The following is a 12,000-nucleotide window of genomic DNA, read 5'->3' as shown; positions in this document are numbered from 1 at the left end:
GAGTGATTTTGGTATATCTATTTTGGTTGGTGCTATTTTTTTTCCTTTCCCTCTTGTTTCTGTGTGTCTTGTCTTGTTTTTTCACAGCACTCCAAATGGACATTATTGTGTTGGATCTCTTCTCTAATCTCAAGTTAAAAACTAAATTCAATGTGCGCAGTTGGCGGGTGCTCTTGTGTGGTTTGCTCCTTCTTTGCTATCAAACATCTATCATCTTACTCTCCTCCTTTTTTTCTGTGTATGTTACTTTCTTGTAAAACCTCTCATTTTCGGCACATATATGATGTAATTGTGATGCAAGTGCCGGAAAAAACTGACTTAAACTGAAACTAAATTCAATGTCGTATTTATTATTGTGACTGCCAGACTACGTTTAATTTTTATTTCTCCATGCACCCAATGTTTCAAAATAGATCATGCTTACTTTTTCAGGTGAATACTTCGTATGTAGAGATCATGCTTACTTTTTCAGGTGAATACTCTGTATGTAGAGATCATGCTTACTTTTTCAGGTGAATACTCCGTATGTAGAGATCATGCTTACTTTTTCAGGTGAATACTCCGTATGTAGAGATCATGCTTACTTTTTCAGGTGAATACTCTGTATGGAGAGATCATGCTTACTTTTTCAGGTGAATACTCCGTATGTAGAGATCATCCTTACTTTTTCAGGTGAATACTCCGTATGTAGAGCAGTACTTGCGTCGGAAAGTGAACCTCCAGACTGACAACACCAGTGCCCTGGACATGCTGTGGAAACATTACGAAAAGACAGAAAATTTCCCTGCAGCGACTCGTATCTTGGCTCAGCTGGCTGAAAGGCAGGGGTAAGGAGTTGATGTTGGCCTGTTAAAATGATTTCCTTTGCTGTAATAGTAGATTGGGGGGGGGAAGGGGGGGGGGGAGGCTCAGAGAGATTTTGGGAAGTGTCAAGTGCATGTCATGTTTTTCTGGACCTTTGTTGATGGATGTAGGCTTCAGTTTACTGTTCTCTCGTAGAGGAATAAACTTTAGGGGAAAAAAATGTCACAGTGTTGAGAGCAATATTGAGTGTCTAAGGATTGACCAATGACCTACATTGTGTCAATGGAGATATTAAATGCTTACTATGAAAAGTGGTTGTTACATCTGCAAGCTGAAGATTTCCACACTCCTGGCCATTTTCTTGTCTGAAATGTTCTTTTTGCCTGTTTTTTCTATGCTGGTGATTAGAGGGCGCCACTGGCAGGTCCTTTTTTTTTCTTTCCCTCTGTTATTTGTCAGTCTATCTTGGTTTTTGGGTGGGTTTTTTTTTTTTTTGCAGCACTTTAAATGGCCATTATTGTTTGTGTGTACTTTTCTTTACTCAAACCCATAGCTAAACTCAATATTGGTTTTTTTTTAATGTTCATTTTCTTCCCACAGGTCTAACATCAACCTAACCCAGAGGTTGGAGTATCTGTCCCGAGCTGTGATCTGCGCCAAAAGCTCCACCTCCAGGCTGGGCACCTCGGCCTCCGGCGAGTTCCTGCATGAGCTGGAGGAAAAGATGGAAGTATGATCTCGTTGCGATTCGGTCACTTTTGGTTTAATATAAATTCAAGTACAATATGTGTATTCTTTCTTTATGATAATAGATCGTCCGTTAATGTCTGACGATGACCAATACATCCGCAGAGGAGAAACATTTCTCCGGCGAAATAGAAGAATTTGAAAAATCAAAGGATATGATGGCTAGTGGCTTCTGCTGTGGCTGATGAGACTAATTCTGGCAGAGAAAAGTTTGCTTCTTTCTTAGAATGTAATGATGCACCTGTAAAAATGTGGACTGTAAACAACTAGCCCCTGCAGTCGCAAATGTGCCAATTATTCTACCTTTTCTTTTCGTTTTTCTATTATTTTTATTTGAAAAAAATGTTTTTTTCTTCTCCCAAATCCAATGTCTTTTTATGAGCATGTTCCCATTGAGGGGACAAATTTATTCTTTCCTTGGTAAGGTTGCATGAATTCCCATGCAAGTATGGGATTTATTTTTTATTTTAAATTTTTGTTTGCTACGTAGGTTTCTCGTCTCTCCTCATAAATTTTGTGTTATGTGTTGAATGTATTGCAATATAGCTATTTATGTTGTTTTTTTCCTCTTAAAGGTTGCTCGCCTGCAGATGCAAGTGTACAAGTGTCTGTCAAATATGAGGAACTCTCATGATGTGGAGGCTGCAAAGAACCGTCTGGATTCAGAACTATTGGATATTACCTCTGTGAGTCTTAAAGTAACACCCCACATATAAATGACAGGATACGCTTTAATTTTCTTTAAAAACTCTCTTGAGTCTCAATTTTTGGGTGCCGGATGGCTCTATGAAGTTACAGTTGTGGTGTTGAAGTATTTCTTAGCAGGTCGGGAGAGGCATCAGTGACAGAATTGTTGTGGTGGTTATGACAGAATTGTACTGGTGGTTTGACATCCCAGGGTCAGCTGGTAGTATTTGTCGAGCAGGCACTTCTAAAGGTTCATGAGAAAATTCCCAGGAGTCATGCCAGCATGATTCAAAGCTACCTGCTTTGTGCAGCTGATGATAGGATGAGCCTTTACATATACTTGGAAGGAGATTGTCTTTGTGCCGTTGTCCATTCAAATTATCCAAATCTTAAATGCTCTGACAGGGTCGGGTTCAGCATGTAGCGGAGTAACTCAGATTATTGTTTGGAACAATGAAACCCTAAAGCATACAAACAATTTATATGATGGAATTTGAGAATTAAATTACAGTTGATGTTGTCAACATAGCCACCCACTGTCAAGGAATAAAATTGGTTGTTTTAGACAAGGTGGACATCTTGTACAGTGTTATTAAATATTTTTCAAAACGCAAGTCAGGAAGTCGTTGTTTGTCCTGGTGATTGTTTTGTACAGGTGGCTGTTAGAGAAGGTTTGACTGCATTTGATTTACGATTGTATCTACGTGCTTCTTGGTTTCTGAATTCAGAACAACTTTTTACTGTAATCTCTTTTTGTTCCCTCTCCAGCTGTATGAAGATTTTGCTGACCGGTTTGACCTTCATGAAGTGAAGCTGGCCATTGTGCATTGCGCTGGGCTCTATGACGCAGCTCTCATTGAGAACTTGTGGCAGAATATTATTTGCAAAGGTGTGGAAAACTGTCACTTTCAGGGCATGTTTTGTTTTAAAGGATCATGGTTGTATCTGTTGTAGGATTGGATCATTTTGTTTTTTACGACTGTAAGTTTTAGCACTTGTTCAATGCATTCTCATTGATTTATAGCTGGGGGTTTTTCTTCAGTTTTTTTTCTTCTATCTTGTACTGCTCATTTCTTTTCAAAGCCAACTTTGAGACGTACTCTTTCTTAGCAAAATATTTTTCCATTTTTACTCCTTCACAGACGAATGCTGACACTTACAGCTTTCTTTGGTTTATGAAAATATGCTTTTTGATATATATGCTCCGATTCTTATCGAGAGGCAAAAAGGTAGCTTTCTGTGGGCATAAACTGATAATATAGGTAGCATTCGACTCGTGTAGCGCAAATTCCCACTCAGCAGCAAGCTCTAAATGCTTTACAATCTATTTTCTCAGCAGGCCTGATAGCATTCTGAAACAATCTCAACTTTCTGGGAAGCATACAGTGCAAGCTGCCATTTATAGGCACTAAGACAGTAGCATACTGTACACTGACTATAAGGAAGAACTCTGATGTGATACACTTGTTAAAGTAAAGGGATGTGTGCTAATCCTGAATCCATGAATTCAATTCTTTGTCTGTTTTTCCCCCAGAGATTGGCAACACAGCACAGATGCCCCAGGGTGACCGGATCACCAGTGTCAGCAACAGACTGTGTGCCATAGCCAAGTTGTACATCAACGCGGAAAGATATTTCCCTGTTGGTGAGTCACACGATAAGGCAATGACGTCTCTTTAGATTTAGACGCTCTCTCATGGAATTGTGGTTGTTATTGTGTCTTTCATTTTCTTTTTGTTTCGAAGGGAAGAACTTCCATAACTTTTATTTTTGTTTCAAATTAGAACGGCTTTTATGACATTACCGATACTTTCCACTCACGACAGAGTCATCTGGAGTTAATCTCCTGCTTCTAGCACTAATATTAAACAATAAAGTTGACCAGTGGAATAGGAAAATACGACGTCAGCTGTTACCAGCAATATAGGATTTTACGGGTTAACCATTACTTTTCTTTATGTTTTGAAGGGAAGAAAATTGTTGGGAAAAGTGTGGATATAAGCCCAGTGGATCATCAAGTCCCGTGTGAGGTCTCAAAGATATAGCTGATGTGATTTGGGATTTTTGGGGCCTTCAGGCTGTACCTTTTGGTGTATGTGAAGTCCAAATCTTTGGCGTGTCATGAGTATTGCAGGACACCAAACACTGAATTGAAGTCTTGGAAAACGTTGAGGTTCAAAATAGTGAGCCCAGCCTTGTTTTGGGACAGTAAGAGTAGAGGTACCGTATACGTCTGAAATGAAGTCTTCGCTGTGTTTAGATTTAATAAGAGTTTTACAACACTTTCAACTCACAGTAAGATCATATAAGTGCCGAAAATTAGAGGTGTTACAAGAAGAGAGTAACAAACACAGCAAAGGAGGAGAGGTAAGGATAGTAAAAGTTTGATAGGATAAAAAGAGCAAACCACATGAGAGCACCTGTCAACCACTCGCACTCTTCATTATACATCAAGTCTTAGTGTGAAATATAGGACCTCTAGATGGACTTGACTTTGGGATAAGTATTTAGATTTTAATTTAGTGAGTAATTTTGCTCCTTCTTTCTGCTGTCTTTTAGCCACACCCCTGATCTTAAGGTGGGTAAGATCTAACAGCTAGCCTTCTTGGTAAAGTGCGAAAAAAATCTTGGAGGTCTCGTGAGTAAGTTGTGCGTATTAAGGATCCCTTGGCAGTCCAAAATTGACAAGAGTATGCACCCAGGCAAAATTCAAAATTAATTCCCACCAAACTGAAAACGTGTCTAGTGCCCTTATATGACCTTATGCAGTTGCAAGCGCCGTAAAAAATGTACCAGCGACAAATTTTTAAAAATAAATGACCATTATTGTGTTGACTTGCTTTTCTTCACTCGAATAAACAAACCTGCTCACCCAGAGGCAGCCTTTCTGCCTTTCTGTTGAGAGTGTATTTGCTAACCCATCTGTTTGTGTCCACGTCGTCCCCAGCTCTGATCCTGCGCTACATGGAGCAGAAGTCTTGTGAGCTGGGCCTGGACCACCGCTGGGTCTTCCTGCTGCTGCTGGAGGTGGGCGTGGCCCCGGCCAGGCTCCTCGAGCTCTATGACAGGCTCTACAAGTCCAAGGTAAGCTCAGGAGGCTGGTGTTGGTTTTCTTGTAAACGTTTCACACCCACATATATGCAATTAAGATCACTTAGTTGTGTGTAACGTCCGAGAATGGACAGTCATAGGTCTGTGGGACACACACTGAGGAAAGTAGAGAGCCAAGAGGAGTGGAGGAGATTGGTTGTTATCTGTCTGAGGTGACACAATGGATGATAAATCTTCTGAAGCAGAAGACTGTGGTGTGTTGGAGTTGTATTTGATTGTGCGTTATGCAGCTTTGTAAAAACAGGCCCTCACTCTTCGAGGGAGGGAGGGAACATTGCACCTGTGATAAATAAAAAAGCAGAAAAAAAGGGAAAGTATCTTTCAAGGGTCTGCTATTTATTCCTGTGCTTTGTCAGACTCTATCTCTCATAATGATCTCCCTGTCGAGCCTATTATACTTTGTTATGAGTTCCTATAATTTTCTTTCATGCTGCATTACTATTTTCAACCAAATATTGCTTGATGTCTTCTCTTAAGAACTCATCTTTGTTCGACACATTTATTCAACATGGGTATATGATTGTGTGTTTCTCTTTTACATTGCATTTGGATGAACTGACTACTGAGTAGGAGGGGTGGTCGAAAGGTGTCACTGTTAGGTCTTACCTCTGTAATCTCTCTTATATTTTTTATCTGTCTTTCTCCTCGCACAGAATGATCTTTTTCGTGTCAGTAAACATTTCTTTGCTCAAAACATAATCTAAATTACATTATATTGTGTTGCAAATGTTTACTGTAATAATAGTTTTATGTCCCACATGCACCACCAGTGTCTGTAGTAGATCTGTTTTATTTTGTCTGTCTGTTCTGCTTTATCCTAACATTGAATGACTGATATCATCTATAAGTCTATATATTATATTTGTGAAAGTTCGTCACCTTGGTCACCTAAAACCACTTAACTTTCGAATTTGACAAAATTAATGGTGGTTCAGAATCATTTAAAGGGTACACAGTTTTACTGAGGAGTCTAAAGTCACTCTAGTACTTACATGCTTCTCCTTTCTTCAGAAATATCTCAGCCTAATTAATTTTCTTCACATGCTGATGTGCTTCTCTTTACTCAACAAACATCTCAGCATAACTTTGTTTTTCTCAATAACCCCAGGACATCATCTGGCAGAACCACCACAAACCCCTGCATGTCCTCACCGTGCTGCAAGCGTTCATCGACCACCTGGCCAACAAACCAAGCTACATCCCAGCCTCGGACCGCCGGCGTCTGGTCATGACCTGCCTGGACTCTGTGGCCAGCTACCTGGTGGAGCTGCAGGCCATCAGCAGCACTGACCCCCAGGTGCGATCGCTGACCGCAAGCTTCAAGGTTACGCAAGCCAAGCTGGATAGATTGTGAGAGTGGTGTGGGAAAATGTTGGAAGATGTGTGTGTGTATCTATGGGTCTGTGTGTGAGTGTGTGTATCTGTGTGGGTGTGGTGTGTATGTATCTGTGTGTGCGTGTGTGTGTGTGATGACTAACCACCACTTCAATGCCATACGAGCTTGAGGGTATTATTGAAAGTTGTGTTGTGGGTAGTTGTGATAAGTATGAAAAGTCTGTGTGTATGTGCAGTGGGTATATATATATGTATGTGTGTGAAAGTGAATATCTGCAAATGAATATCTGTGAAATGGAAAATGCCCATTACCTGACCACCCTGGGTGTGTAAAAAAAAAAGATTGATTTTGGCAATGGTTGTAGCTTTTTATATTTCATTTTGGGTCAATATTTTGTGCAACTGGAGATGGTGAAAGGCTGAGTGGCTGGAAAGACAGATGTGGGTGTCCTGTATATATTGCTTGCTAGCTTTTGCTGTTCAGTTATTGGAAACTGCAGAGCTGTGCTGACTTTTATCATGATGTGAACAAGATTTCACTCATGGCTTTATTTTATATATATTGCTTTTGTTGTTGTTGTTGTACTTGAAGTCTGTGTGTCATCAAGGTGTGACAGACTTTGAATTTTGCAAAAGCACATGCACATGGAGAAATAGATAGATAAGGCTCTAGATTTTTCTTAATTTTTTTTTCTCTACAATGTTTTATGTTTAAGGCAGCCAGAAAGAGAAGTCTGTCTGCAGTTATTATAGTCTAATTCACTGGAGTACATTTGAGGATATGATCCCTGAATGTCCACCGTTTGATGTTTAATAATTGAAGCTGCTGCAGATGTTGGTGTAATATATTATGCTTTCTGGTGCTTTGAAGTTCCTGTCTTTTCCTGCACATACAAGGCTCCCCTGAGGATAGTGCTAGGTTGGTGGTCGCAGTCTGCAAACTTAGAAATTATTTCTTCCTTCCGGGATTGCTTGGGTTTTTATTCTTATGTCTTGAGATGCTATATTACTGAGCATCACACACCTTGTTGACTTGTAAGATAGCATTTTCATGAAAAATAAAAGGCTAGATTCTGTTGTTTTTTCTTCTTCCCATAACTGCCCAATGTTCAGCTGAAATCTATCACAATCAGAACCATACTGATAATGCTTGCAGTCAATAGCTCAGTTTAAAATTATAGGAAATATTCTACAATTCATAATTCAGAAATCCTTGGACTTAACATACTCAACAATTTTTCCTGACAATTTAGTGTAGAGCAAAGAACACCACACTGATAAAATATGTGAGGCAGCGTGGTGGAATCAGGCTCTTGTCAAAATAATCAAAATGAAGAAACTTGCATTTTTCCACTGGTTTGTGAATTTTTATTGAATTTTTGTTTTTTGGCTCAACACCTTTCATGCCCATTAAAGAACTCATTTCTGTGTGAATTTTTCTGAAAAACGTTGATTAAAGGCACACAAAATGTAAATTTTCAGTTACCACGGATTCTTAAGCTAAGGAAATAACTAATTTTTGACGGCCATTTGCTCTCTAATTTTACCTCTGAAAACAGGTGACCCCTACCTCCTTCTTTCGCAAATATCTCGACTTGCATTCAAGATAAATGGATATTTTTTTCATCCAAATAAAGACAGGTGAACAAACTTTAAGATGATACTAATAACTCTACATGCCCAAAAATTGACGAGAGCCTGATTCCGCCTCGCTGCCTCACATATATATAGGCTGTGTGACGGTTACTTTGAAGAATAAAAAATGATGCTTCATTGCCCAAAGAGCTAATGATGAATTCTTGTTTTATGCTGTTTTTGTCATCGTTCATGTAAAAAATGACTTTGTTGTTAAAAACTGGTGCATTTGATTGAATCAACTGTTGTAAATTCTGTGTATCACATGTAATTGTTTAATGGAATTAAATATTTTTTTTAAACGTCAAAAGTTGTTTGGAGCCTCTCACTTTTCTACATGTTTGTTACTTTTATCTTAGTTTTCTAAGCAAGATGTGGTTTTGTTTGTTTATTGTTTTGTTTTTTCCCCAGATGCTGGATATGTTGTTAGTGTGTGCAAATATGCTTCTCCACAAGTGTAGAAGCTGAGAAGCTTGGCTTGAATATATTTACAAGGCCAATTTTCCTACTGGTTGTCAGTTTCTCTTTCCATATAAGGGGTCACGACATGCTTATCTCTCAGTTCTCATATCTTGCTCACCCAGAACGTCGTGGATCTTTTCTACTTCAGCCTCGATCAAATGTCAGTAGCATGCACATGGGTCATTTGAATGAGTTTTCTTTTCGATATTGGACAACATGAGGGATTCAAGCTCAGCGTCAGAGAAATGCTAACATTGAATTTTACAACTTTCCCAACAGGTCTAATATGTGTTAAAGACTCTTTTAGCACCATAACTATGGTCATGTATGGGGTTATTATGGGATTTTTCAAGACTCTTCATCCACTTAATGAAGTTTAATCGGAGATGGACATTAATGTCGGAAGTCTTGCATCTTATTTTTAAAAACCGAACAATGTAAATAGGAGCGTTACATATTTAAGAACGTAATGCACATACATACATAAATGAAATTTTATTTATGTCCCAAAGAAGATCACAGGTCATGTTGTGATTTATTTCGATCCATCATACCCAGGTCAGAAATGTAAATCAGCATACAATGCATTATTTCCCAGAATGGATGTTGTCATTTGTCTTTTTAGTTAGATTTCAGACAAAGAAGACGAATTGAAATATGTGTATGAATAACAAAATTATGCTCCTTTTTTAAAAGTGTCCCACGGGGCTCTCGTGGTCTAGATGTTACGGTGTTCGCCTCTCCTCATCTTTAGGTCCCGTGTTCGAAAGCTGACACTAACAATGCCGAAAAATTTTCTTCTCTAAAAATTTTTTTTTCACCTCCTTTCTTCATATGACCTTATGTAGTTGCAAGCGCCGTAAAACACTTACCAGAAAATAAAACAAAACAAAACCACATAAAATTAAAAAAAAACAAAACAATAATCCCCCAGTGCCCCAAAACAGCGCGACTTCAACTTCAAGTGTTGTGGAATAACAGGAGTGCGCGTCCTTCAATGTGTGTTAACCTAGACGGTCAGAGATAGTATTAGAACGTATAGGGGTTAACCTTAGCGTTAACTCATCATAGTACAACACTGTCCTTTTGTTTCCTTCTGAGGCATCACTGTCACACTCCTTAATAGTATTAATAATATAACTATAATAATAATAACAATAATGTAATAATGATAATGATAATAGTAATAATATAATAATAATAATAATAATAATTAGCATTTATGCTGCGGGTTTCAGTTTTCAAAAAAAAAAAATCTCAATGCGCATTGTAATATTAATAAAGATGTCTTTTTTTTATCCTCTTCTTTCCCCTCATCCTCTTCCTCCCACTTTCTTCTTCTTCTTCTTCTTCTTTTTCTTCTTCTTCTTCTTCTTCTTCTTCTTCTCCTTCTCCTTCTCCTTCTTCTTCTTCTTCTTCTTCTTCTTCTTCTTCTTCTTCTTCTTCTTCTTCTTCTTCTTCTTCTTCTTCTTCTCCTTCTCCTTCTCCTTCTCCTTCTCCTTCTTCTTCTTCTTCTTCTTCTTCTTCTTCTTCTTCTTCTTCTTCTTCTTCTTCTTCTTCTTCTTCTTCTTCTTCTTCTTCTTCCTCCTCCTCCTCCTCCTCCTCCTCCTCCTCCTCCTCCTCCTCCTCCTTCCTCCTCCTCCTCCTCCTCCTCCTCCTCCTCCTCCTCCTCCTCCTCCTCCTCCTCCTCCTCCTCCTCCTCCTCCTCCTCCTCCTCCTCCTCCTCCTCCTCCTTCTTCTTCTTCTTCTTCGCTTTTCCTTTAGATGGTGGACGTTGCTTCTCTGACCCCTCTCCAATAAAACCATTCTAATGATTCTTTTTGCCTACGTTGTTTTGGTTCCAGTAGGTTCCTATGTCTTGATTCCGTCTTCTTTAGCCCCCCTCCCTCCTCTCTCTCTCTCTCTCTCCCCCCCCCCTCTCTCTCTCTCTCTCTCTCTCTCTCTTTTACCGTCTACCTCTGCTGCTATGAAAAAGACTGAACCTACACACTGGAAATCACAGTTATGATATAAATTGATATCAAATTTTCTTCCCCAGGAATCTTGTAACTTTTCACAACAGTTACTGCTGTGCTCTCTGTTGACGCCCCTCCCCCGAAAAAAAAAATCGACAACCCAGAGAACGTCTACAGACATCCTCCTCCCCCCCCCCTCCCTACCCCTCATGCACTCTTTATGATTACTGTCTTTCAGTTGCTGTGATTTGACCACGTTTCATGAAGTCATCGCTTTATTACATGTGTGCGAGTTTGTCATGAAAGGCCCCGTATGGAGGATGTTGTCGGGCGCCCCAGGGTGCTGTGCTATTTCCATTTCTTTTCAATATGATTATCCAAATTTATACTTGGGGAATTGTAACGATATAATTATTTACTAACGGAGAACTAGACACAACTTCTACACTAAGAACAACAATATGAACACCAGCACTGACAAGAGCAACAACAACTACAACAACAGCAGCAATAACGATAGGCCTAGCTATAAAAAGTAAAAATGGTGAAATGGTATGAGTTTAATGCCCCTATCAACACTATTAGGTTATTTAAGAGGCGGGACCTCCCAATTTAACGCCCGTCTCCGATAGGACCGAGCCAAGTGGGAAGTTCGTGTAAAGTGCCTTTCCCAAGGACACAACGTCGGACCGAGCTGAGGCTCGAACCCCCCGAACCCGCAATCTCACGATTACGAGTCCGGTAGCCTAACCACTAGGCTACCGACGCCACAATAATTTATAAAATCTAAGTATTCTAAGCAGGAAAATACATTGGAGGCCACACGCACCATGTACCATCTCCTCCGTTGTTGGTCGTGTAACGGTTAAGCGCTTCGCCATCGCACGATGAGGACCCAAGTTCGATTCCCGAATGCCGAGAATTTTTATCGAGTACATACATGTATTTTTTGTATCTCTGTCTTTCTCTCTGTTGGGATGCTGCATCCGCTCAATTTGGGATGACCTTGACAGGCATGATCGAAGTCCACCTTCTGAATGGTCTAAACTGTGTCGACGGGAGCGTAAAAGCACCTACATATGGTACATTAATTTGTGCATCTTGCGCAAGAGACGTCCGGGATTTTTAAACCTTTTTCCAAAAAGGCTATGTGTCTGATCTCACCTACTAATACGATAAAGGGATTATCGAAAAGACAGCAATAATAAGGAACCAGGCGTTGCATTAGAAAGATCCAGGAGTAAAAGGTGGAAAGAGGGGGGGG

The 12,000-nt window shown here is 39.7% G+C and overlaps 1 protein-coding gene across 3 annotated transcripts in view; it reads left to right on the top strand.

Moving 5' to 3' along the window:
• Positions 1–7,027, top strand: part of LOC101856283 (nuclear pore complex protein Nup155) — a 47,988-nt gene extending 40,961 nt beyond the window's left edge. For all 3 annotated transcript variants that reach the window (XM_013086287.2, XM_013086286.2, XM_005105093.3), the window contains exons 26-32: positions 673–827; positions 1,405–1,534; positions 2,127–2,237; positions 3,007–3,127; positions 3,773–3,883; positions 5,186–5,322; positions 6,458–7,027. In XM_013086287.2, coding sequence (XP_012941741.1) covers positions 673–827; positions 1,405–1,534; positions 2,127–2,237; positions 3,007–3,127; positions 3,773–3,883; positions 5,186–5,322; positions 6,458–6,703 — 1,011 coding nt within the window. In that variant the 3' untranslated portion in view covers positions 6,704–7,027. The remainder of the gene's footprint in view (positions 1–672; positions 828–1,404; positions 1,535–2,126; positions 2,238–3,006; positions 3,128–3,772; positions 3,884–5,185; positions 5,323–6,457) is intronic.
• The last annotated feature ends 4,973 nt before the right edge of the window (positions 7,028–12,000 follow it).

Source organism: Aplysia californica, unplaced genomic scaffold (assembly GCF_000002075.1).
Source record: "Aplysia californica isolate F4 #8 unplaced genomic scaffold, AplCal3.0 scaffold00452, whole genome shotgun sequence".
NCBI classification, from domain to species: Eukaryota; Metazoa; Mollusca; class Gastropoda; order Aplysiida; family Aplysiidae; genus Aplysia; species Aplysia californica.
Note: the sequence above shows the minus strand (reverse complement) of the source record. Positions and strands in the feature narration are given on the sequence as shown.